Here is a 25,781-nt window from a genome sequence, read left to right as displayed (position 1 = left end):
TTTTATTTCTGTAATGGTAACTTKGTGGGTGGATGAGAGCAATAAAGCTGCATCAGAGCTGTAGCAGTGCACAAGTTCACAACTCCATATAAATAGAGTAGTACATAAGTAGAATAACAATAAGGAACAGATACCTTCATTTTMATTTCATTGCCTTAATGACCTTACTTTATTCCCAGTCGTATTGTACGGGGACAGACAGCTGAAAGTCTGGCTGAACATAACCCAGAGATTTGCTACAAGAACTTCAGTCACTGGGGGAAGAATCCAGCTTGCCCAATTCCTCAGTTTGCAGGGAATCCTCCTATGGTAAGAACACTTGGCTTGAGTGTAAATCTTATAGAAGATGTTTACAATTTGCTCTTCTTTTCTTAAATAATACAGGCAATTGCATAGAAAAAYAGCTATGTAACCTTCAGCACCTTTCAATGGCAGCTTTCTTTACATGAAGCAATAGCTTTTGACACAATGGATTGCAAACAGAAATGGACCCCAGACAGAAAACCCACTCTCAGTGTGCTGTAAAAKAAGCACAACTGACAGACAAAACAAAAGTGCAATTGGTGTCTGAGAACTGTTTATCCCAAAAATAAACAATGGCTTCTGGGGATATCTGGAAAGTGCTGTAATCTTCACAATAAATAGTTTCATATTATTAATGAACTRATGATCATTAACAGTAAATAATGCCCCTGGAAACATGAAATTGAAACTTCAGCTTTTATTGACTAACCAGGCTGGTTTTTCTTTCACATTTCAGACTGATCTCTTAACAGAAACCACATCTTTYCTTGCAGTAATACAGACCAGAGCCAATAATACATTAAGAGTTTTACACTACCTTTCCCTTAGTTACCTTCTTTTTCAGACAGAGACAAAATTGCTTATAGGAAMATGCTTTGTTGTAAATGTAGTAGAAACTAAAAAGCCAGCTGCAACTCTCAATAGAGAAACAAATTTTCTCTCTGACCAGAATTTTAAATGTCAGAGGTCTTATACATTAAGGATTCCCTAATCTGGTTAATGAAGAGCTTAGATTACTTGTATTTCACCTCTGCTCATAGAATTTCCAGGATTTGATTTTATCTAAGTTGCCGTCTCATCTAGTGGAAGGTGTCCTTGTCTACAGCAGGGGGGTTGGAACTACATGACCCATAAGATTTCTTCCAACCCAGACCTTCCTGTGACTCTGTGATCTTCATCATCTGACTTTATTCTGCTTGCAGACATGGAAGTGGGTGGTAGGTCCCATGTTTCTGTACCTGTGTGAGCGGCTGGTGCGYTTTTGGAGGTCACAGCAGAAGGTTGTTATCACAAAGGTAAGTGCTGATGGTACACTTTATACCAGGCAAAACATTGCCTTTTTTTTCCAAATGGTGCAGCAAAGCCAGCAGCTCCTACACAGCAGAGTTGTCAGTAAAAGGAGTGCTCTGTCTGCTGTCGTGATGCCAACATCTAACATCCAAATGCAGATTCTAAGTGAGTGAGAGGAGGAATTTAGAAAATTCCACAGTGCAGAAATCCCACAGACTTGAGACTAATTTAAGSCACAGAACAAATGACCCCTGAAAATGAGTTAGATCATTCCTATTTTATGCACACAAATCTAATGCTGAGCTTCCATCCCCATGGCGTGCTGCAGAGATATTAGCACTGATTCTGAAAGTCTGACAGCCAAATTAATCACAGCACTGAGCTCAAACATATGAAAATTATCCTGGCCTTTCCCAGTGTAATTCCCTCACATGGCACTCTGCTGCATCCTGAGGACACACCCTGTTCAAACCATAGCAGGGTTTGGGGGATGATAAGAGATGATTCTACCACGCTCTGTAATGATGCAGACACATTGGAAGGCTCCTAAATATTTGCATGCTTTTGGTAATTTTACCAAAATATCCTGTGAGCCACTTCTACACCATGTAGCTCTGGTGTCTGTTTAGAGTCCTGTTGGCAGAAAATTCCTTTCACAGTCCTAAGAACTATTATTAATACCTACACTAACAGAGAGACTTGATTCTCCCTCTAGTAAATCTCTTTTAAAGAAAATGAAAATAATTTTTGCAGACAACTTTAGGATTTAACATCATAGTGACAGAATTACTGGTCTTGCTTCTAGAATGTTGCTTCTATTTATTCTTGGCTAAAGAATAGCCAAGGTCCCACCCAGCTATAACAAGAAAACATCAATTTTCAGTGCAACAGCCCTCTGTTTTTCCCCTATATTTGCAGTCAGGTCCATTAACACTGTGTTCTGTGCTACCTGTGTGAGGTCCATCTGGAATTACCAATGTGCACACAGAGATTTGGTGATGTGTTACAAGATGTGCCAGCCTGGCCTGTCCCTTTTATAGTGGCTGCAAGCTTGGTGTGAAAAAAAACACTTCAACCAAAACATCAGCATCCTCTGCAGGCTTACATCTGCCTGTCAGGCACTGTTCCTCACTCTCAGTTCTGCTGRGAAGAAAGTTTTACCTGTTTTCCTTGCTCTCATAGCATCCTCATGATGGAGGATGTAGATACAACAGTGAACAGTCAAGACAGACATTTTCTCTTCCTTTTTTTCCCCTTGCCCTTCTCACTGTAGGTGGTCATTCATCCTTTCAAGACAATTGAGCTGCAGATGATGAAGAAGGGCTTCAAGATGGAGGTTGGACAATACATTTTTGTCAAATGCCCCGCAGTGTCTAAACTGGAATGGCATCCATTYACCTTGACTTCTGCTCCAGAAGAGGATTATTTCAGCATTCATGTCCGTATTGTAGGAGATTGGACAGAGGGCTTGTTCAATGCCTGTGGRTGTGACAAACAAGAATTCCAGGAGGCATGGAAGATGCCTAAGTAAGTACAAAGAATCTCCATGGCAAAGTCAACAAACATCTATGACAGTTTAAATTTTGCTCAACCAATTTGATGGCACCAGTGATACAAACAAAGATGTGAGCCTTAGATGGCTCTTTACAGTTTTTCTCTATAAACTGCACCTCTCCTTTTGCTGACTAGTGTTCAGTCCAAATAGGCATCGCAGCAGACAAACACTTTTCTACTGTTATTTTAAATGGTGTTAATAAATACTCACTATTGATTTAACAAGCATACTTTCAATTCCAGGATAGCTGTGGATGGCCCCTTTGGAACAGCGAGTGAGGATGTGTTCAGTTATGAAACYGTGATGCTCGTTGGAGCTGGAATAGGGGTCACCCCCTTTGCATCTGTCCTGAAGTCTGTCTGGTACAAATACTGCCATGATGCAACCAACCTAAAGCTCAAGAAGGTATTGTGTCCTCTTTCCCAGAAATCCTGTAACTGTTCAAGGGCCAAGAGCCCAAATCAAAGCAGGCACTGCAAAGGTGATCTGGCTCCAGACATGCAAGAGTTCTAAAAAAAGAAGAGTACAGCTGCCTCTCAAGGTTAGCAGGAGGAAAACAGGAGGATCTAAAGCAAAAACATAATGAAAGGAGAAATAGCCTACAAACCAGAGCATGCATGCTAATCCTGACTGCAGCCATGGGGATTTCCAGTTGTGGTGGAAATGGTGWTCATCTGCTTGAGAAACAGAAAATTCAAGGCACTAATACAGCCTGGGCAAATATTGCATTCCTTCCCCCAGCACAAAGAGAAAGGCTTTTTGGCAGTGGAAGTGCAATGCTACCATCCTCCTGTCCYCTCCTTCCCCTGGAAACTCCCCATGCAGAGATGTGGGGTCACACTTTACAGTTATGGTCAGATTCAGAGAACAGAACTGGTTTTGTWACCTACCCTAATTTATCTTGCCTGCCAGCAGACAGAAAGAGAGTTCAGCTCTAAATCATTTATTTATATGCTAACAAACTTTTACAAGGGTTTAAGTGGGGAGATGTTGTGAACTAAAAATGTGGAAGAGAAATAAAAAGATATTTCCTTGTTCTTCCAGTCAGTCATTCAGCTTTACAGCCCACTTGGCATCAAAACTCCTGAACAGCTTCAGTACCATCCTACCCATCTACTGAAGTGTTCAGGACAWTTTCTACATGAACTCGATAATCTTCACTCTGTCAGCAGACATAAACCCAGAAACATAAGTGCCTRTATCCTCTGACAGCTCACTCTTGTCTCTTCCAGATTTATTTTTACTGGCTTTGCAGGGACACACATGCYTTCGAATGGTTTGCTGACCTCTTGCAATCTCTGGAGGCTCAAATGCAGGAGAGGGACAACGCAGAGTTTCTGAGCTATAACATCTACCTTACAGGCTGGGATGAAACTCAGGTAACCACCCAGGAGAAAATAACACTGCCATAAAACTGGGGTTAATGTTAGCAAGTGTATTTTCACAAATGTTCAAATGGTCTTTTATCCTGGGCACCCATCTGGCTCTCAGAGGTTTCGAATGCAGAACGGTTGTTACCCATCAGAAGTTTCATGAGATCAGCTGAAATGTGCACTGACTTCCTTTCTGGTTTRCTCTGGCTGTGCTCTGGGGAAACTGGCTTTGTTCACAGGAGAAACCTCAACAGACCATGCCCGTGTCTCTAAAACAGCTGGTGCTTCCTAAAGCATGCCATGAAGAGCTTTAGGGACCAGGGAAGCCAATGCCCAAMGTCTGAACAACAGCAGCATATTTGTTTCAGGACTCATGAGTTCTCTGTCTGGTCCCAAGTTGTAGGTTGCTGTGGGGATGATGTGTGATTGAGTCAGGAAAAGCTTTCACTCTGTTATTTTCAGTGATGTTTTATATTACTCATATCTCATCATTGCAAAATTCACCAAGTGCCCAATGTGCTGTAGCTCAGCCAGACTGACAGAGACAGGGAGCAGCAAGGAAGTTATCACATGAGCAATGGGAAAAAAACAGAAAGGAAAGAAGAAAAGTCCCACAATTTTTTCCTTGGGGATAAAGTTACTTGTAACTTTTTTTGTCTGATATAAAAGGGCTGCAGAACTCTGCAAGGACTGATCTTCTGCCTTTAACCACATCTTATCTTCCTGGCTTTACTTAACTTAGCTGGTCTAGGTGAAAGTTACCCAGGCAAGACCTCATATGGATCAAACCTTCCAGAGAACAAACCAGCAAGATTTCATTGGTCAAGGGTTAACAAGCATTTTTGTATCTGAAGGGAAAGGCGGTTTTAATTTCCAGTCCTATTTTAGAGTTCTTAGACTAAACCTCATTGCAAAAAAMCACCTCAATTAATTGCTGTGTTCAATGTTTCATAGCTTTAACTCTTGAGATCACCCAGTCTTCAGAGAAGGAAGGGGTAGACATTGATAGTCAGGATTTTATCAGTCTTAGTGTTACTTGCAAAACACCTTCAATTCCATAATCTCATTTGGTAAACAATTCAATGAATATTGACATTATTATTTTTAACCAGAATACAATGCTGCCAAATTTAACTGTCCTTTGTGTTTCATTTCCCACAGGCCACTCACTTCGTAGTGCATCATGAAGAAGAGAAAGATGTGATTACAGGACTTAAACAGAAAACCTTGTATGGAAGACCTAACTGGGAAAATGAGTTCAAAACAATTGCAGAGAAGCATCCTGGGTAAACCTGTGCAAATTTATAGTGTCTGTGGACTCCCTCTATTTAATGGCCATACAGCACAATCTTGTTCCCTTGGCTGATAAATTTTGAGCATTCTTTTTTCTACCTATCTCCATTATCTATTCTTTTTTCAGCCATGGACATGATCTATGATCTTAACCAAAKTGTTTTGACCTACAATTTTTAAAAAAGTCATCCCTTTCTTGGCAAGACACTTCTTGGAGTGTCTAATCACTAGCAGAAGATTTAGAACAAAACTAACCCTATCCTTCCAGCTGAAGTAGATAGAAATATCAGGTGGTGGCTAGATACCTCCCACCCAAACWTCAATATGGATGACCTTTAGCTAAGAATCCAAAATTAGCAGGAAAAAACCAGCTCCCCTCAAGAACTTGTGCCATAAGCTCTTTGAAGCTCTATGTTTTTGATTCAGTGAGGTCAAAAAACCTGTCTTCACTGACTTAGGCTGAAYTGAGATTTAGCCCAGAATTTGTTTTAGAAGCAGCAATAGTTTTAAGGGATTATAAATTTTAAGGGGTAAACCTCCAGTTCTACTTCACTCCCTGCACCTGAGAAAAAAACCTCGCATGTATAGAACATAAAAATTATTTGCATGAAGAATGATATCCAGCTGCTCCATACCTAGTTTCTGACCATATTTTCATTTTTTTTAACAGCTCCAGAGTAGGTGTTTTTCTCTGTGGCCCCGAGGGCCTGGCTGACACACTCAACAAGCAGAGCATCAGCAACTCAGAAGCTGACCCACGAGGAGTGCACTTCATTTTTAACAAAGAAAACTTCTAACTCCCAGGCACGTGGGAGTCATTAAATACAAAGTCTAAARACTGAATTTGWTTTTCTGTTTGGAGTTTGGGAAGGACACCCCAGCTTCTAAATTTCAGCATTTGTTTTTCTGTTTGGAGTTTGGGAAGGACAGCCCAGCTTCTAAATTTCAGCATTTGTTTTTCTGTTTGGAGTTTGGGAAGGACAGCCCAGCTTCTAAATTTCAGCTACACTAACGCAGGTCCCTTTGCTTCTTGGGAATTATTTTGGCGCTGTGCTAGAGTAAAAGAGTCACGTTTTACCTTAGGGAAGTTTTCACTGCCCTCCACGAGCCGGCTATTTRGTAGAAATCCGTTTTCTTTGTGTCTGTGAGAGGATTTCTCCTCAATTAACTCCCTTTATCCTCCTATTATCCACCRCGACTGTTGAAGAGTGGMGGCTGCCSMAGGCTTTTGGGAGCCAAATCTCACYCCTAAAGCTTAGTGCGTTAAACAATAAAGCATTCTAGCATAATGCTTGCTGTTAGGAGACAGCTTATCCTGTCTGCAGCCAGTCCCTGAACAAGGGGACTCGGGGAGGGTGACTGGGAAAGTTCTTTCCTTACAAGAGGAAAATTCCTTTGAGCACCAGCACCTCCCAGGCTTCCAACATAAACCTTAAACATTCTCTCCAAGAGAGACTGCAGGCAGCTGAAAAGAAGCTGTTTCTCCTCGGGAAAGAGAACTGAAAAGGAACCACCTGGGCTTGAGAGAACCGCAGAGGGATGACAAGGACGGGTTCAATGCCAGTCCCGCACCTGGTGTGCGAATCATCCCTCTCTGCTTTGAACATCCTCGCTTTCACAGCTTCAGGCTCACGGTGCAGGGATCCAAACAAGAAGAGCTTTTGTGTTTTCAAGGCTATCGTTTCTGATTTTCAAGGCTGGAAAAAGCTGTTGCTGAATGATTTGACGGGTGTTTTTCTGAAGCATTCTTAAATGCAAGCAGCGCTTTTGGCCCTGTTGCTCAGCTGTTTTTTGATGGTGAATCAGGCTTTGAGAAAGCAATGGTCACTTTATTCACAGAATAAAATTCCTGATGTGCACAAGACTCCCATACACAGTACAGTGCTTCTGTACACTRCAGGTAGCAGGTTCTTAAATGAATAAAAGGGAACCAAAACTTCATACTGGCAAGAGAGGGAAAAAAAAAAATTAAAATTAGCAGCATAGGAAAAAAAATTGAAAAGCAAGTGCAAAAAGCCTTGGAAAAGCCACAGTTTAGTGCACTATCACTATTCTGTTCATCCCAGTTGCCTGCTTAATGACTTTTAAACTCCACAGCCAAGCCCTGCAGTAGCTCCTGCACACACGAGGCCTTCCTGGCAGGTTCTTGCAGCCACAGAAGAAAGGTTGCTCTCCTTCTGCAATTTCAGACAAGTTTGTGCAGCCATCTGGTTGCATGTAGCRTATTTTACACCTCAGCTTGCCACACAGGATGTGCTCTCCCTTTACAGCATTTTAAAATGTTATCCAAGGTCTCAATGCTACTTCAGAAAGGCAGCCTACCAGTTCCTATTTATTAATATCAGTTATTGATGAATGTTGGCAAAGATCAACTCTTGGTGAAGAATTTTACAGTTATTTCCCTCAGAAGGGCTATATTCAAATCCATATTCAAACCATAATTCAGCCTGAAACACACCTATTAAATCATAATGAGCATATGTATAACAAAAGGAACTTCTTCTCTAGAGTGAAAAATATTGCTACTGAAATATAATAAGGGTCTCATCCTATGCAGAAAGCACTAAAATATTTGCCCCCRATTTTAATGGAAATGTGATCAGGCTTTTACAATCTTAGAAAGTGAGCAAAGAGGAATTTGCTAKAGGTCACATGAAGACAGCATATTTATCATAAGAAGAGTCTTGGAGTGATGWATTTTAATTCACCCTTTAATTTTCCATATATTGCCATGTTTATTCTTAAAACACCCGGGATCTTTCATAAGTCAGTTGCAGAGACATTCCCTGGCCAGGTGGAAACTTGTACCAGGACTTGTTTATCACTTTGAACTCAGAAAAAAGTTATTCTGTGTTTGTTAATAAATATTTTTTTCCTAAAACATTTAAAAGAATAAGAGAGTTTCTCAGTTTCTTTCAAAAGTTTGTTGCATTAAATCCTGCTAAAACAGTGAGACAAGCATTATCAGACATGGTCTGAATATGAAGGGGTTTTTTTAATCTGGGATACAATAGGGAAATAGCAYTGAAATACAAATATTAGAAACAAAYTGGTYTGAGTCCTCAGGGCAKCAGGCTACAGGTGAGGTTCAAAGACAATCCTTTTTGTGGCCAAATGCCACTGCTCTGATGGTTGCTGGGTCTTTGGCTGAAAAATTCCTCCTTCTTTGTATTTGGGGATTTTCTCTTGGAAATGGAGAAAGGGTCACTTTCACAATAAACTGCTTCTTTTGCTGTCAAGTCACTGATTCCAAATGGGTGTAAATCAAGAGTGGCTTCTCCCCTTTGTTTGAGAACTGCAGATGGCTCAGCAGTTTTTTCCAGGCCATCCGTGCCATGGCCCCACTGCAGCAGCACCACTGAGGTTTGCTGAGGGTCAGGAGTGTTTGGGGGATGCTCTGTGAATCACAGGAGGGGTGGCACTGGATGGTTGAAGGCAGGACTTGAGGGATCTCCATAACCCATTGATGAGGGTCAATTACCACCATAAAACTCTTCCTTTCCTCTTTATTAAGCTCTTAATTTGTTTGGATCCAAAGAAAATGAGATATTGTGCTTACTCTGGCAGCAAGCCCTCACACACTGTTGGACTGCTGTACCTGAGTTTATAAAGGGGACTGAAATGTGATCTCTGCTTCAGTTCCAAARAATTCCCTACTCAAATGACACTGTTGAGGTCAAGAAAAGCCATTGCAGGACTGTTGAAATAACTGTTTCAACTAATGAAAGCAATTAGGAGTTAAATTCAAAGTGACTGGATAGAAAAGTTGGCCTCACTCATGGCCTCAGCCTAGGATGTTTTCCTTCCCTTCTTATATATTTTCTCTGTCTTGCCATATGTTGTCATCTGAAATGAGCAGTTAATTGATTCATTGGTATCCTCACTCTCCAATCCACTGTAAATTAATTTTGCAGTTAGAGATCATGACCCTCGGGGCTGCTGGGCAGCTCTGGCTCCCATTGGCCTCAACTTTGGGAACTGGAAGGGAGCTTTGGAGAGGACATGGCACTGGGCCATACTCAGATATTCTATTCAAGCAAGAACTTGATATGACTTTCATCTTCCTTCTCTGCTCCCTCCTTGCAAAGTGTAAACATGGGCAAATGAAATCCAAGTTTTCCTAAGTTTTRGCCTACAATAAAAGTGCTACTGTGCCTTTTCACCATCATGGTGGGAAACTACCCCAGTTGCAAAATTGGTCTTCCTCCTCAAAGTCTTGTAAGACTTTCCCTAATGGGTGGGGATTTTCTGCCTTTCAGTTCTCACATGGTGGGTCAAATTAAATTAGAAACAGAAAAAAAAAAAAAAAACCAACAAAAAGCTGCCTGTGAAAAGAAGCGGGTTTTTTTGAACCAAAAAAAACCAAAATCAAAACAAATTTAAAAAACCCAAAAGGGTCCCATTATGGCACTTTTTTCTGAGTATCCTGCTCTATTTTGGAGTGCTCTTAGCAAGTTAATTTTGACTCCTTATGTTTTTTCATCTTTCAATGAACTCTTTGTAGAGTTCAGAGCCAAGTGTCTGAACACACAGCTCTCTATGCTCAAAGGAAGTTAGGAGCATACATTAAGATGCTACAGTTGTAGGTGCTGGCAGGTTCAAGACCCTCTGCCTGACTGTGTAAAACAGCAGCAGTTGCACAGACTCAAGGCAGTCTGTGTCATGAACCAGACGTTCACTTTTGCATTTGATGCAAACCTCAACAACCATCCGGCCTCATTTACATTCACCACACACAAACCAGCCCAGACTAACAGCAAAATTTACCACAATGGAGTGGAAAGTTGTTGAAAGACTTGCTGAAAGATTACAAATGCTTTCCAGTCCATTCTGCACCTCTGCTGGCCCCATTCCTCCCTTTCTGCTGGTACTCTTCTGCCTGGCAAACTGGTGCCTTTCTACCCAGCCAGCTACTGCTGTTTTCTTTCTGTTCATTTCTTCTACAATTSCTGCTGCCCCAGCTTCCCTCACCCATWTCCTCCTGCTCCCAATCTCTGCAAATGTCCTCTAAATCTCCAGCTCTCATGATGTTTTTGCCAGGGATGTAAATGCTTGTGCCAGTGCAAGCTCCAGGAGAGGCACAAGGGCTTTGCCCCGAGCTCCAACCTCTGCAGTGCACATCTCACAAAACATTGTTCTGCTGCAACCTCCCCTGTGACTACAAACAGACCAGGGCTGTAGCCACCTCTGGACTGCCAAACCAGATTGTTTTGGACCTTTCAAATATTTTCTTCTCCTGCTTAACAATTTTAGTGTTAAATTCTACTGCGAAATAAATTTATGAGCTGCTCTGTTCTAGACTTTCAGCCTGTGTGAATCAAATTTCATACATTTGTCCTGTAAAAAACCCAATTAATTTGACCTATATTTCATTTTAATTGTTCAGAAATGAGGAGCATGGCCAAAAAAAACCCATCTTACTGCCCCCCAAAATACCCAGCCACCTTRTAAAGAATTTTGGCACAGAAATTGTCCAATTTCCTATTACAGACTCTTTGCCTCTGTAAACCAAGGGGTTTTCTACCCTGCAGTGCCACAGAGCCAGGGCATAAGTGAATGTCCCTGCAGGATAACCCAAGGCTGGGTTATTTCCCATGAACAGTTAATGAAGGTAATTGCTGCTGAGCTTTTATCACCCTCCCTGCTTTTTTCTCATACTTCCCTTTCATCTGAGGCAACCAATGCTAGCTCAAGCCTGCTTTCAGGTGGTGAATTCACTCAAGCACTCTGAGACCTYACCCTTGCTCAGACAGCAGAAAGGAAATAATCAGAAAAGACTGACAAACCAACTGTGAGAAACACTTTCTAAAGGAAATTCCCCTGAGGAGATAGAAAAAGAACTCTTTAGATTGTGAGCAGCCATCTTCTGACTCAAAATTATGAAAGTTCCTCTCAACAACTGTTAGAAATTAATGCAATACTTTCACTGTAATAGGGCTGCAAAYGGTTAGGTAAATATGTGGATCATTGTCCATCACTTGTTCATCTCACATGAATCAGTTAAGGACTTGATAGCAAAGATTTATCATTACAAGCCAAAGGAAATAATGATAAAAATGGTGTAAAAGACAGTAATAGGAGTTGCAGTAAAATTCTGCTTAMAGAGGACTAACTGATGCTCAGTTTCCCAGTAGTAGCTTGAATTCACTTTACAGGAAACCTTTGAAGATTATAATCTCTGTCACAGCTGTTGCTGCATCTGGAAGTGAGCCATTTCCCTGCCATTTCATGTCCTCTAAGGGAGGCAAATTTTGTGCTGCAAACACAGGCAGGGAATCTTGTCTCACGTTAGTCACTGTTGCTGGTAATTTAATGAATGTCCCAATGTCTGTATTTACATTAATCTGTCGGATGAGCAGCTGGTAGCACTGTAAAAGCCATCACACTGAATGAACTGACCACCTGGGGACTGCAGGATTGTGTATTGTRTGTCCTCACATCCCTGCCTGGGGCATTCCAGCAGCTTTTCCCCAAGGAAGGGCTCTGATCCCCCCAGCCTCTCCTCCTGGGTAACCACAGTGATGTGAGTGTTGGCCTGAGCAGTGCAGCACAGGGCCAATCTATCAGTGTATTCACAGCATTTCCCACTGTTCTGTGTTTACAGCCTGCAAGATGACAATACCCTAATAAAGCCCTTTATGCACTGCTGCCCTCTGGAAGTGCTCGTGTGCCCTAAAACCTCCCAGGGYGCTGGGGTGGTTAACAGTGAGGGAGCAGGGTACAGATAGCAGTGACAGATTAGAGAGAAGAGCTTTGTAACAGCATTTGGGGAGAGATCTTGAAGTGAAATCAGCACAGAATGRTTTGGGTTAGAAAGGGACCTTGAAGATCATCTCATTCCAACYCCCTGTCRTGGTCAAGCAYRACTTTCACTGGASCAGGTTGCTCAGAGCCCCATCCAGCCTTGMCTTGGACACTTCCAGGGATGGAGCAGCCACAGCTTCTCTGGGCAACCTGTGCCTCACCACACTCACAGTAAAGAATTTCTTCCTAATACCCAATCTAAACCTTCTCTCTGCTGGTTTGATCTCATTTCCCCTTGTCCTGTCACTCCAGGCCCTTGTAAATAGTCATGCTCCATCTTTCTTGTTAGCTCCCTTCAGGTACTGGAAACCCACAWTTAGGTCACCCCAAAGCCTTCTTTTCTCCAGGCTGAACAATCCCAGTTCTCTCAGCCTTTCCTCATGGCAGAGGTGCTCCATCCCCCTGATCTTGGTGGCCTTTTCTGAGCTCTCTCCAAGGTCCCCGTCCCTCCTGTGCTGGGACCCAGGGCTGGATGCAGCTCTGCAGGTGGGGTCTGACCAGAGCAGAGCAGAGCAGAGCAGAGGGGCTGAACCCCTGCCTCAGCCTGCTGCCCACCCTGCTGGTGATACAGCCCAGGGTATGGCTGACATGATCACAGACATTGCACGAGTCTTAGCTTGTGAGATGGGGTAGGAAAAACCAGCATCCTCCAACTGTTAATGCTGCATTAAAAACCTGCATTTCTCAGACTTAGTGGGTGAGACTACTGACTACCAGGAAAATTTACCGGGCACACTTGCGTTTATGTAAGCAACAGAAACCACCCCCAAACCCAAGAAAATKATGAAAGTCCTCATGTTACTTTCATTTGCAAAGACTGAGCTGTAACCCATTAAGATGCCACTTCCCTTTTASAAGTAACAGATGTTCCCTCCTTATTTAGGTAACGTCCACAGCTCCTTCATTTCTTCCAAGCTGCTGGGTCTTTCCCTACTTTCCCAGGATGGAAACACTGCTCATTGCCAGCTAACAGGGACAGATTTTGTGTTTTGRAAGCACATAAAGAAGTGTTATCAGCACAGAAAATACTGGCAGGAYGAGCGTGCAAGCAGCTGCCTTACATGCCAAGCAGGTATTTACTGCTCCTGAGGAAAGTGTTGGTGGGAAAGGTTGCCCAGGACTTTGCCTATCTTGTAAATGTCATACAAGCTGCAGAGGGAACYTCTCACCTCATTGTCTTGCTCTCCAACCAACTCGACGATGCTCTCACCTCTTAAAAAATTAATAGAAAAAATTTCTTGCYAGTACAACTACCAACTTTGCTTCTCTTCCATCTGTACCTGAAAAAGTATTTTCTACAATTGTTGATTTTCCCATTTTCTTGTTAAAATTTCTTCTGACTGACTTTTAACTCAGTGTGACTCTCAATGCTATAAGTAATATTTCTAAGTAGGAAAATCCTCGCCCCTCAGCAGTTGTTGCTCCCAAGAGTCAGCACCAACATGCTCAGCAATGACCCTCCCCATTGTTGTGAGTTGTGAGACAATTGCTGGGCTCAAATTCTGTTCTGGGACAGCTGAGTTTAGAGAGGCTGATATTACTTCTTTGTATTCCTAGGACTGCCTGTGTCAATCCATTTCAGTTTTCTCTCCACAGCCAAACTGAACAGTTTTGAGACTGTAGCTGGGATTATCTTTAATGTTTGAATAACATCCAGCATAGCTAGGCATCGTTCCAAACTTAGTGATTCTGAATGACACAGTAATAATACTGTGGGAATAACAACAGTACTGCTGCTGCTATGGAGAACCAGGGACACATCCCAGTGGCCACAGGCTGAGCAATTCTTAAGGTCAATTTCCAAGTGAGGTTCATTTGTTTTATCTGTTTTCCCAAAGAAATGAGACAGGAGCTGAGTGAACTAATAGATTACTGAAGAAGGGAGTGATAGAGACCAGGTTTTGTAAATTCAGTTTCAGGATTGGCCTTATTAGTCAGAGCGTGGAAAATAAAAAGTAAATTGGAAGCTCAATTCTTTCTTCAGTTGCTGTTTCAGCTGTTGGTGTTTTCCATGACYCTTCACACTGCCTCTCTGATTTTCTTTTCTCAGTTTCAAGTTTGGTTTATAAAGAAGGAAACCTTATGCAGGTTTTTACAAGATTGTACAGCCCCTTCATCAGCTGTAGTGGGTGAATGAAGTAGGTTGGTAATATGTAACACCAACTTTATTTTCAGTATCAATAGATATCTAATGTATGTAGTATCTAATAGATATCTAATACATGAATGTCAGTCTGTGCCTCTTGTCAAGAGAAGGTATTTTAAAGAGTAGCAACATTGATATTAAAATTACACCACATGTGTAGTTAAGCATGTGCATAAAAACTGACTTTCACTGGAACCAACAGGTAATACCGAAACATCCCAAGTCAGAAAATAGACAGGTGACTGTCACACCCTGCTCACAGCTGCAGCTGCAGCCCTGACTGGGATTCCCTGTGGGGAATAGGAAGAGCATCTGTGGAGTATCTGCCAGCCTGCACAGACAGGCAGTTGGCCCCTCGTGTTTCCTGGAGGCTGTGACAATTTCCCAGAAAACAAGGGTTTYGAGAGGAATGGCACAACCATAACTGCCCCTGGCTGTTGTGTAACAATTTTCTGTTATGTGCTATAACTATATATGACTCCTAAGCCTGCAGCTGGGGCATTTCCTGCTTGGCTGGCCCCACGTCAGCCACCAGGTCCCACTGCTGCAGCTGTCCCTGGAATGAGCAGCAGCAGAACTGACTGTTCAGAGAGCTCTGGGTTTGCTTCATGTGGAGCAACCCATGGAGGCCAAACTGGAAAGCATGAATTTGCCAGTTACTCCAACAAAACCTAAACTTTGYCAGTTACTCYAACAAAACCTAAACTTTGCACTCCAACAAAACCTAAACTCCCCTAAGGCAGCTGTGTAAGTTGCTTATGATGTCAAAGCAACGCCACAAAGAGATGAGCTTGGAAGATCTCAGCTCTGATCCCTAAGCCTCAGCTGATCCAGATATAAACCTTAAATTAAAACTACTCAATTCCTTCCTTTCCAAAGCCAGATTTTATGAAGTTTTTCACAACAAAAAATCATTTCAGAGGACCTGTAATGTGTGCCATGAAACAGGTAATTTTCTTGCAACATCACCAGACCACCCTGCTACAACTGCGCCTACTGTTTAATTTCCTAAAACATTTAACTCAGGCATGAACATTATACAGCTATTACAGCACTGATCTGTGAGCTCCTTACACAGTTTTAAAGACATCACTTGAAACCTGCAATAKATTCCTGTGTGATTTGGCCAGACCACTTTCAACAGCTGCTGTAGAAGCCTACACAGGAAAGAAGCCTACAGTTACTCACCGAGGTTGGATAAATTCATGCCAGGCTGAATTGTATTGTCTCTAGTCAGGATATCTGTTTGYTGGAGTCCTTGTTTTGATCCCTAGACATGGGTGAAATGCAAATAAGCAACAAGAGATGAAATCAAAAATTAACAAAATCACCAATGTTTGACTCAACATTGTTAGGCAAATGGACAAATAAAGAAGGACTAACATATTTTAAAATATATTTATGTGCACGTGTATGAAAGTTCTATAGAAAGATCATACTATTTTTGTCAAATAATGACTTAATTTCATTCAGATGGTCAAGGTCRTGACCCAGATGGTCATGAATAATATTGAATTACAGCTGCCTCAAAAACTGCAGTAAACTCTATGAAATCRTARAGCAGGGAACATTTAAYTTGTTCCTGAGATGATTACACATATGTGGATATTTTGCAGTTAGGATGGTAATGTTTTATACCCTAGTGGTGTTGTTCAGAAATTATTTTAACTATATCCAATATAGGCCTATGAAGAGAAGATCCTGCTGATTAAAGAGATTTTTGAATGTGTTGCAGCCAAGKCCATCTCACCACCTTCCCCTCTGGATGGGGGATTTTAATGGCTTTGATTCTGAGCTCTGTGGTCTCTCTGCTGTGAAACCACAAAAGCAGAGATTACAAACTCTGTTATTAAGTGATAAATACAGTAAAACTGTCTATTTAAAATGGTACTGTCACTACAAAACTTGCCTTTCCATCTCTTCTGCTTCAAGTACTTGTGCTCTTCTACCTGACCCCAGTAACTCTTTTGCATGAGAGTAACTGTAAATGCCTGACACAAACCACAATGACTAGTGAGGTGTTTCTGTGACTCTGGTTCTCCTTTTCAAGCAATTTTAGGTCAGATGTGGGATGGGACTTTCAGGGGTGTTTGCAGCTGTCACTCCAGCACAACCCTGYTTCTTTTTAGAAAACTTTTATGTAACAAATAAAGCTGCTGTCACATATGTTCCCTGTGTCTGAAAACAGATGCTTTGGTGGAACATGTGAGCTAAAACCTCCATTTACTCAATGGTAATTTGGATTCATCAAAGTAGAAAAATCTCCCTCATTGGGCATGTTTGGCTGAAGCCTTCTCTGAGGAGGGGAGAAACCATTCCATACACAAGCACTGCTCACAGATACTCACCTGGCACAGAGCCAGCAGGCAGAGCAGCTCACAGGCAGCAMAATAGAAATGTGACTGTGCAGCTCTGGAGCCACTGCATAACTAGGTTTATTGCTGCATTTACAGGATATCACATCTGAGTTCCAATACTCCCTGAGAGACAAAYTGGGGCTGGCTTTGAGCTGGAAATGTCCTGCAGCACACAGGCAGAACTTCCTGACTCAGGATATTCTGATGAGGGGGGSTAGACTGGCTCTGTACTTGTATCACACAATGACTGTGCTAAAAAATCCCTCTGCAAATTAAATGGGAACAAAATGACCTGATCAGACTGCACAGGAGGCAGCAAGGCACATCCCAATAATCAGGTAAGAATTGCTCATTACAGGATCTGCTCTGTAGAACAAACCCTGTCTTTCTCTGTACTGATGCATACAGCCTACCAGGAGCTAATATTCTCTTTTATGGTGTATTTAAAACATCCATGTGCTGACATTCATCTTTAAATCCACACAGCCTAGCTGCATGCTGGGATTGMAGTGGCTTCTGTGAATGCTTTAAATTGCACATACCTGAGTAGGACACACCAGATTTTGTACTGATTTCACAGATCGAGTGCAATGGGATCACAGCCATCAGAAAGGTGAGGCGCCAGCAGACGCTGGCAAGGCAATGAGAAGTAACAAATCTTAACTTTCACTTTCACACTTCTCTGTTTACAGTAACAAAACCTGCGTGGGAAGAACAGCAGGTGTCTTTCATCATGAAATCCTACACGGAAACACAGCTCCATACACGTGGACTGTGCCTTAATACAAACTCTTCTGTCCTGTTAATAAGACCCCCATTGTTAACCCTAACTCATACCCCTGATTGCAACACYAAAGAAAATATGCATTGATAGAAAACAGCAGTGAAATTTTGTGGGCTTTCCTAGTCAGCAATTCATAGATTTATCCTTGAAATCAACTACTTGGAAAAGCAGATAATGATGTTCAACACGTTTGTTAGGAGAGTTAAAAGTAGCTCTTTGTATTCACAGAAGATTGGGGAAAAAAAAATATGAGAAATAAGTTAAATTTACCAGGATATGATGCAGAATGAAAATACYTTTCCCAGAGTTTCACAATAATCCTTGTGCAGTAAAAAAGCTTTAACTTGCATCAAGACTCAAAGTAGGGGGAAGAGGTCTGAGTAGACCAGAGGTGTAAGAAATTAGGCCAAGCCTGGAACAYGACTTTGACAAGATCTTGTGTCTAAAATGCAGTTCCAATGTATGTCCCCCATTCTCACTATTGTGTACAAATGAAGGAAAGCAAGAGGAATACTTTTCTCAGTTATTTTTTACATTGATCAAGAACACAAGGCAAAAWTACAACTAAGGCAAAACTTTATTTTTTTTGGTAGAAAGAAAAATGAAACAGTCACATAATTAAGCAGTATTTTCTAGGGTTCTTCTGCAGCAGGACCTTCAYCAAGCCTCATTAAACTGATAGTCTTCCTCAGTGCATCTGGTTTTCAAGTACAGCAAAAATACCAAATGAGATTACAAGTGGCTATGGGGAATACTTCTGATCATTGCACCTGAATACTTACAAAAGGGGCACAACAGCCACGACTGTTTTTACTCATGCACTTCTTTAACCATGTTAATCATACCAAACTTTTTCCAACTGCCACCCCCTGCATTTTTTCACATTGCACAATCCCAAATATCAGTGAAACGAATTAATTTTTGTCAGTTCCCCCCTTTTTCTCTTGGATGCTGGAATCTAACACAGAAAATTCTGTGCTAATCCAAATAATGCTTAATTATTCTACATTTGAAGGTCAGTACAACATACACACATCTTCACACAACACTTGCCTTTGGCAAATGTGGTATTACAGTATTAATTTTACTTGCACTTCGGTAAAAGCAGAATTTTAATTGTCTGCAAAGCAAGATATTTTGAACAGTACTGTAAACTACACATACACAGGGCTCCTCCTGTAGTGTCACACTAGCTATAYGTATACACAATTTAAGCAGTAAAATATTCTTTAGCTTGCTCTTTGCACAGGACACTTACTTCACATCCTAATAGTCAGTTATCTGAAAAACAACCCAAACCAAACAAAACTGCATAATAGTGCTTTAATATTAATTTCTTAGAATTCAAAACAGCCCTACAGTAGCTGTTAGGTAGTTACYAGTCTCTTTCAAAGACATACAGTATAAACAAAAAATTCTATCCTTAAGCAGCATCTGAGAAAACAACRCAGCTGCCACTTAGTGGCAGCAATCATTTAGGCATTTTTGGTATTGATACATCTCTTTATCATATAATTTGTGCATTTCTCAACAAAAATGTAGGCCCCAATCCAGCAAATACTTGCAGGTGTGCAAATTGTTTTCTTCCACGTGGAATATTTCAAGTTAAGACTCATCAGATGAGCAAAGTTAAGAACTTGCATAAGCCTTTAAAGGAGGGGAATTCTTAGTGTTCAAAACTTAACTGACTTATTTCATAGGACTAAGACCCAATTCTAGACTTAGAGAWTGTAGGAAAAACTCTTATAAAGAACAGATATATTACTTTGATAAATACYTTCAAAGCTAACAAGAGCCTCTAGAAATGTGTGTGCCTTCTCACTGATCACTTTAATCCTACTTGGAGTAATGAGGGTGCAGTCATACTGCCCTAGCTCCTGGTTACTGCATGAGGAATCAATAAAGTGCTGTCACAAATTCCGTAATCATGGAATAATATCAAATTTAAGTACCTTCAGAATGTTTTCAGATTTATAAACGAGGAATCAAGGGCTGGTGTCACATCCCCAGCATGTTTCCCTGAATTGCTGGCAAATATTATGCTCTTCATTTGAAGACAAATTAGAATTCTGCTAGGACAGGGTATATTGCACCTTTGTCCCAGCAAAGTCCTTCTCTGCCTTCAGGGGAAAAGCTTACCTGGATTTAGTGTCCATGTAAACATTCATGCTTGACCAAAAAGTGATGCTCATGCAATTTCACAAGCACCAGCATCCAAGGGAGAGTTTGCTTCATTTAATCAAGCATGGAGATCAGTGTTGTTTACAGTATATCCACTCTGAATTGTGTTCATAATTTGTTCCCAAAGGCATCATAATCCTGAGAGGTCTTGCTTGCCCTTTGACATTTCCTTTGATTTGATATGTTTCATTCCTCTGGAATAAAATATCTTTGATATAAGCTTTGACATAAATTCTACTGATTTTTGTGGCACCTTCTCATTAACATCTAAATATTTAAATTACTAAAACTTTCTATTTAGATAGATACATATATATATATATATATTAAATTCCTTTTGCTAGCTTTCAGATAACTAATCTATGAGAACTGGCTTAGACTGTATGCTCTCTGTAGAGAACTTCTGTATGCTCCTCATATTTATTTAGCCATATGTTAGGATGATTTTTTTTAAAGGCTTCGGTGTTTCTTGTGTTTCTCTTCCAGTCAGCTACAGGATAATAGCAACAGCAAACACATTGACAATGCAGTTCATGGTTCGGTTTTCCCATCTCACTGTGCAGGTTCCTGGAAGAGATTATTACAAAATTAAAACAGAATTCCACTGTCTTTACTACATTCCCTTTATTGCAATGCAGATGATGCCAAATTAGTATGAATATTTCAGCTGTGATTTAAGGGAAATAGGAGAATGTCATCTTGGCTATAAAGAGACTATACTCCTCAAAAAATGTTCATTAACTTATACATTGTTCACTATTTAACATGAGCCTTGTATGCTTAAGACAGTTAACAGGAAAACACCATTCCAGTATATTTCTTTAAAAGCTGGACTTGCAAAAATCCTTGAAATACCCATACTGGAACTGGCATAACAATCACACAAGAAATCAGAAATGGAGCTGGATCAAACACATTCTAGTGTATTTGCTTTCTGTAGTTCTTCCTCTTCTGTTGTATCAATGCCTCACAAGTGAAGGGAAAGTGAAGATTAAACTATATTTGTTTACTTAACTTCATATAATGATTTATTTTTGAGCTTGGTTGACTTTTTGAGGTCCTCCCTGTTTTAAACTTAAACCTTGGCACCCTCTTCTTAAAAAACCTTTATGAATCTGTSACAGACAACAGATTATTCTAATATTGTTACCCTGTGATATTCTCAGCCTGTGAAAAAAATCTAATTAGAACTAATTTTGAAGCAATACAATGCAKCCAAAGCCTGGCTGACAGTTAAGCAGCAGAAACACATACTGTTAGTCAAACTATTTCTATTTTCCCCTCCTCCAAAGGGGGAGTTTTTTCCTCCTCCAAAGTAGCTGTCCCCTCAGAGCAGGCAGATATGTTTAGGGCTACCCACGTGTATTTACTGTGAGCAACGTTTCCTGCCTCTTCAGCTGAGAGGATTAAATGTTTTGACTCGTTTCAGAATGAAAGGCATTTCTATTCCTGCTTCTTGTAATTTACAAAGGAACTGCTTTTAATGCACACAGTTCTGAAGGTACTTAATTTAATTCTGCTGGGATTGTAAACAGGCATGTAATCCTGAAAATTACTGCTTCCACAGCTACTCMTGAGAATGTTCAACCCTACTACTACAACTGAGCAAGAGGTATCATTTCTCTTACTACAAATTTTAAGTCTGGATGTGGAAACTTACCATCAGTTGTRGTATCCCAGAAGCACGAGCTTGCTGTGTGGAGACCAGCTCCACTCCTCTGCATCACTGCACAGGTAACTGCAAGATACCATCATAAAATCAGGGAATTAATTATTAAAGCAGAAGACGTGAATCATTCAGCACATATGAAYTCAAGCCTGTATTACATTTTCAAATGGGTGGCACGTGGCATTCAGCTAAGACAAAACTTTTTCTGACAACCTCCTTGCCCTCAGTATTTTCCTCAAGAACTTGTTACTCATTTCATCCTTATTTTTATTCACACAGACAACAGCTTTACCAAAATGCTTACTAATAGGATTATGGKTTTTATCCTTTAAACTACTTAGATATGGCTTGTGCCCCACAAGCAGGGATTGCAGATGCTGCCCTCATAAGCACAGCAGAAGTCACACCTGATAAGAGTTATTTCCCAAAAATGCTTGTTGATTCCTCTCTAAAACCATACTCCAATAATGTGCAGCTTTTCTAGATTGACCTGCGATGGTCACAAAAGCACTGACAACCTGAGTCCAAGACTTCCAAAATAGAACAGAGTGCAAACACTTGCTCTTACATCAACMCTCCACAAAAGGACCAAAGCAAACTTTCTTATTTACCTTTTTCCTTCCACAGGTATACACATACACATAATGGGACATGACCTTCTGTATAGGACTAAAGTCTTCCATTTGTTTTTATTTATAGGAGGCTTAATCCAACTGAAAATTTTACTTGACACAGCAATTTTTTCCTGAACTGATACTAAAAGGTTGATGTGATTGTCTTGAGGTTGCTCAACAATCAGGAAAGACCATGTAACATGTAATCTTCTGTGTTAAGTGGTGCCAGCAGGCTCAGCCCAGGTAAAACTGCCACACCTTTACCACAGGTATTACCAAAAATCTGTSTAACAGAGGAGTTCAGGTACCTGCTCTGCTTTGTTTACAGCATTCCCCTGAACCTTTCAGCAATTATTTCTTGTGACAGCCGATGCCACAAGTACTTACCAATGTACTTATAGGTTTTCCCAAGTTTTACCAGATGTGTCAGCGACTGTTCCACTATAGCAGCAGTCCATTGGTTGACTTTGTTGTGATTATAATCTGCCTTGCCTAGAACATTTTCTATGCACTAAAACAGAGGGAAAAAATTAGTTACAGTAAACATACTTCAAAATGTAGAATTTTSAAGTGTTTTGCATAATCTGAGGGGTTTTTCTCTGGCAGTCAGATTACTTTAAATCACTTGAGCTCATCAGGTATCAGTTGCTGAATGGGAAGTAAAATGAGCCTTCTTGGAAACTTACTTTTAGTACTTATTTACCACAATATTACAGGTATAAAAAGGAGGGTCTGACTAAACATTTATTGAAGGAAAGACCTCAGCCACATGCTTTGCATACCAAGTGAATGGATCTATTTACCAGTGAAAATCCTAACACTGTTTCTAATGACTGGCCACTCCAGCTCAGCTTTCAGGAGTTCCTGTAATGGGGATGGCACTGCTTAAATCAATAATATCAGCTTGGGCTGGCCAATCTTTCACTGCTTATAAGCAAGAATCCAAAACCTTCACAGCTGAGTGAAAATGATGAAATGCACATCTCTGCTAAAAAGATGGGGAAGATATGAGAGGTACTCAAGAGTCATATCGTGCAGCACAAGAAACATGTGAACTGCTTGAAAAATTGGATGTTCTCCCACAGCTGCAGACTGGCCAACCCTTGCTTAAACTTAAAATGATTGAACAAAAATCTTTCCCTCAAGTTGTAACTCTTAAATTGCATTCTCTTCTCCCAAGAAATTCAGAGTTATCTGTTGATGGTTACTTCTTRAAACTGAGGAATTTCCTTAAGAAACACACACCTGGAAAAGGTAAGCAGAATRAAACTATGCTCTCCTCTGATCCAGTAAGATGTATTCTGTGCACTAATCTCCCATTAACAGGCTGAGTAAAAGACCTGTGTCCCAGATTTTGAAAAGCCCAGACAGTTCTAATCACACGGTACAAAGCTGGCCAAAAGAGTCAGGGGAAACAAACATTCACAAAACAAAACAGAAGAGGGACGAGACCCCCCCCAAAGATTTTGGTCCTTCCAGAAATGAACCCAGTGCTAGCACTCCTTGGCCCTGTTTAAGCTTCCAATCAGAGGCAAAAACACTTGGCTTTACCCCCAGTATCTGGAGACCGTGTCACACCGTATTTGGCTTTACAAGGCAGGGACAGTTACATAAAGGGCTGAATTGTTGTTTATCTGACATCCAAGAGCTTGCTGTTGTGTACTGGAGCAGCTTCAAAAGTGCAGGTGGGAAAGAACCTGCAGGTCTCAAAACACTATTTTCCTGCAAAACCTGAGAGCATCTGTAAGCCACAGGCCCCTCATTAATCACTTTCTAGTTACTACATATTTAATTTAGACTATCAGGCTACTCACTTCCAGCCTATTCTTTCTCTGTAAAATTGTTTTTTTAAAATCTGGAACAAGGAGCTCATGTAGAGCAAACTTCTGCACATGCCAAGGCTAACTTCCRAGTTTGATAACAYTGTTCAAGGCCTTGTCAAATTTTAAAAATCATTAAGGAGGGAAACTCCATAAGCTCTCTCTGCAACTTCTCTAGTGATTAGATTCTCTCTAGCTGGATAAAGGGAAAAAAAAAAATGGAGTGAATTTCCCTTGCAACTTGTGGCTGTCACCCCTCCTCTTTCCACTGTAATGCAAATCTTGCTCTTCTCTCATCTGCCTTCTCCTCTTTAGGTAGTTAAAGACAGCACTTAGATGAAGCTTAAGGCAGCTCCAAGTTAAACTCTGTCTTTATAAAACTACTAACTCTATATAATTTTGTATTTATCCGGGATGGTCAAGGAAAATAACTGCTTGCAGATATGGCRAAGCATTTCTTTGAAATACAGCTGYYAGTTAAAACCTACCTCCTTAACTATGTTGTGGGCCTCATCAGCATTGAAGATCATCTGCAATAGAAATTAATTATTATTATTTCTGTCAGAAGAGTAAACAAATTATAGTTTTACTCTAYGGAATCATAATGATTAGGCTTCACATCTAGTTATTTGCATTGTAGTCTGTTAGTACAATTTTAAAACTTTACTCTTTTTCCCCAGCTCCATCCATATGTTATTTAGTGTTGCTTTTCTAGAGATGTTTGTGGCCAAAAAGCTCGGGCCTCAGTGAACTTTGAAACAGGTTCACTTTACATTTTCTGTGAGGATTAAATTCCACCATGTCTACAATTATTATGGGAATATTCCCCAGGAAAAATTAAATGACAAATCTTTTCCTCTGGGTCTTAATCACTGTTTTTACTGGAGTCACAGACTCACTAACCCACAGGTTACATTTGCTTCCCGAGGGTAACACACAGTTTTGCAAACCTAATAACAAATAGACTGGTTTACACAGTCATTACATTACCCAAATACCTTTCTCAAGTGCAGAAAAAGCTTGCAGGTTTTAATTCCTCCTATTTTCTACTCCYTCCTGCTCATGGGCACTTGGCTTGGCTCCCAAAGGAATCATGGCACATTCCCTTGTGCCACCWACTTCCTCACAGCCATGAATTCCAAATATTTGTGCAGGGGCAGAAACCTCAAAGGCATTAATATTTAAGTTGTTTGGGGTCTTGGTTTATTTTTAAATGAAAACTGGTGGCCACAGCCCTGAAGCRGCGTCCGGGAAGGGATCGGCTCCACTGCTCGCACTGGCCGGAGCAGCCCGCGGCGCTGACCGGGCCCGGCACCTCTCGGGATTTTCCTATGGAAATGGAGGGTTTTCCCAGGAAAAACAGCCTGCGGTCTGACAGCCCCGGCGGCAGCGCCTTCCCGAGGGAACACCATCCCGCGGCCCCGGGCAGGCCGGCAGAGCCGCGGCCCCGGCCCGCTCCGGGCAGCGCCGCTCGGCCCGGGCTCTCCGGTGCAAGGGGACGGGTGGAGGGTCCCGGGCACAGCGCCGGGCGAGGCGGCGGCCCTACCTCGTCATTGTGGGGGTGAAACTCCTCCATGGCCCCGGCGCGGGCGGCGGCGGTTCCGGCAGCGGCGGCGGTGGCGAGTCCTGCGCGGCTCCGCCTCCGCCGGGCCGGGAGGAGCTCTCGCCGCGGGGCTGGGGCTGGACCCGCCCGCGCCGCCGCGACCGGAGCGGCCCTGAGCAGCCCAAAAGGGAAGGGAAACAGTGGAAATGTCCCCAGCACTGCAGGGACAGGGACCTGTTGGAGCGTAGCCATCAAGATGGTCAGAGGGTGGAGGAAGGGCTGAGGGATTTGGGATTGTTCAGCCGGGAGAGGAGAAGGGGTGACCTAA

At 41.6% G+C, this 25,781-nt stretch overlaps 2 protein-coding genes across 2 annotated transcripts in view; one reads left to right on the top strand and one right to left on the bottom strand.

The window, feature by feature from the left end:
* The window catches only part of LOC130581939 (cytochrome b-245 heavy chain), a 19,566-nt gene extending 12,817 nt beyond the window's left edge, over positions 1–6,749 (top strand). The window contains exons 7-13 of the mRNA XM_057380350.1: positions 180–309; positions 1,227–1,319; positions 2,588–2,841; positions 3,112–3,274; positions 4,102–4,248; positions 5,404–5,528; positions 6,206–6,749. Coding sequence (XP_057236333.1) covers positions 180–309; positions 1,227–1,319; positions 2,588–2,841; positions 3,112–3,274; positions 4,102–4,248; positions 5,404–5,528; positions 6,206–6,332 — 1,039 coding nt within the window. The 3' untranslated portion in view covers positions 6,333–6,749. The remainder of the gene's footprint in view (positions 1–179; positions 310–1,226; positions 1,320–2,587; positions 2,842–3,111; positions 3,275–4,101; positions 4,249–5,403; positions 5,529–6,205) is intronic.
* Positions 6,750–18,185: 11,436 nt separating this feature from the next.
* On the bottom strand, positions 18,186–25,557 carry DYNLT3 (dynein light chain Tctex-type 3). Its single transcript, XM_057380344.1, has 5 exons — positions 25,457–25,557; positions 24,399–24,440; positions 22,478–22,601; positions 21,468–21,545; positions 18,186–20,374 (listed from the first exon to the last, which is right to left on the bottom strand). The coding sequence occupies exons 1-5, from the start codon at positions 25,484–25,486 to the stop codon at positions 20,298–20,300; spliced, it is 351 nt and encodes a 116-aa protein (XP_057236327.1). The 5' UTR covers positions 25,487–25,557; the 3' UTR covers positions 18,186–20,297.
* Between the last annotated feature and the right edge of the window lie 224 nt (positions 25,558–25,781).

Source organism: Malurus melanocephalus, unplaced genomic scaffold, assembly GCF_030028575.1.
Source record: "Malurus melanocephalus ecotype Western Australia unplaced genomic scaffold, MMel_1.1 scaffold_448, whole genome shotgun sequence".
In the NCBI taxonomy this organism is placed as follows: domain Eukaryota; kingdom Metazoa; phylum Chordata; class Aves; order Passeriformes; family Maluridae; genus Malurus; species Malurus melanocephalus.
Note: the sequence above shows the minus strand (reverse complement) of the source record. Positions and strands in the feature narration are given on the sequence as shown.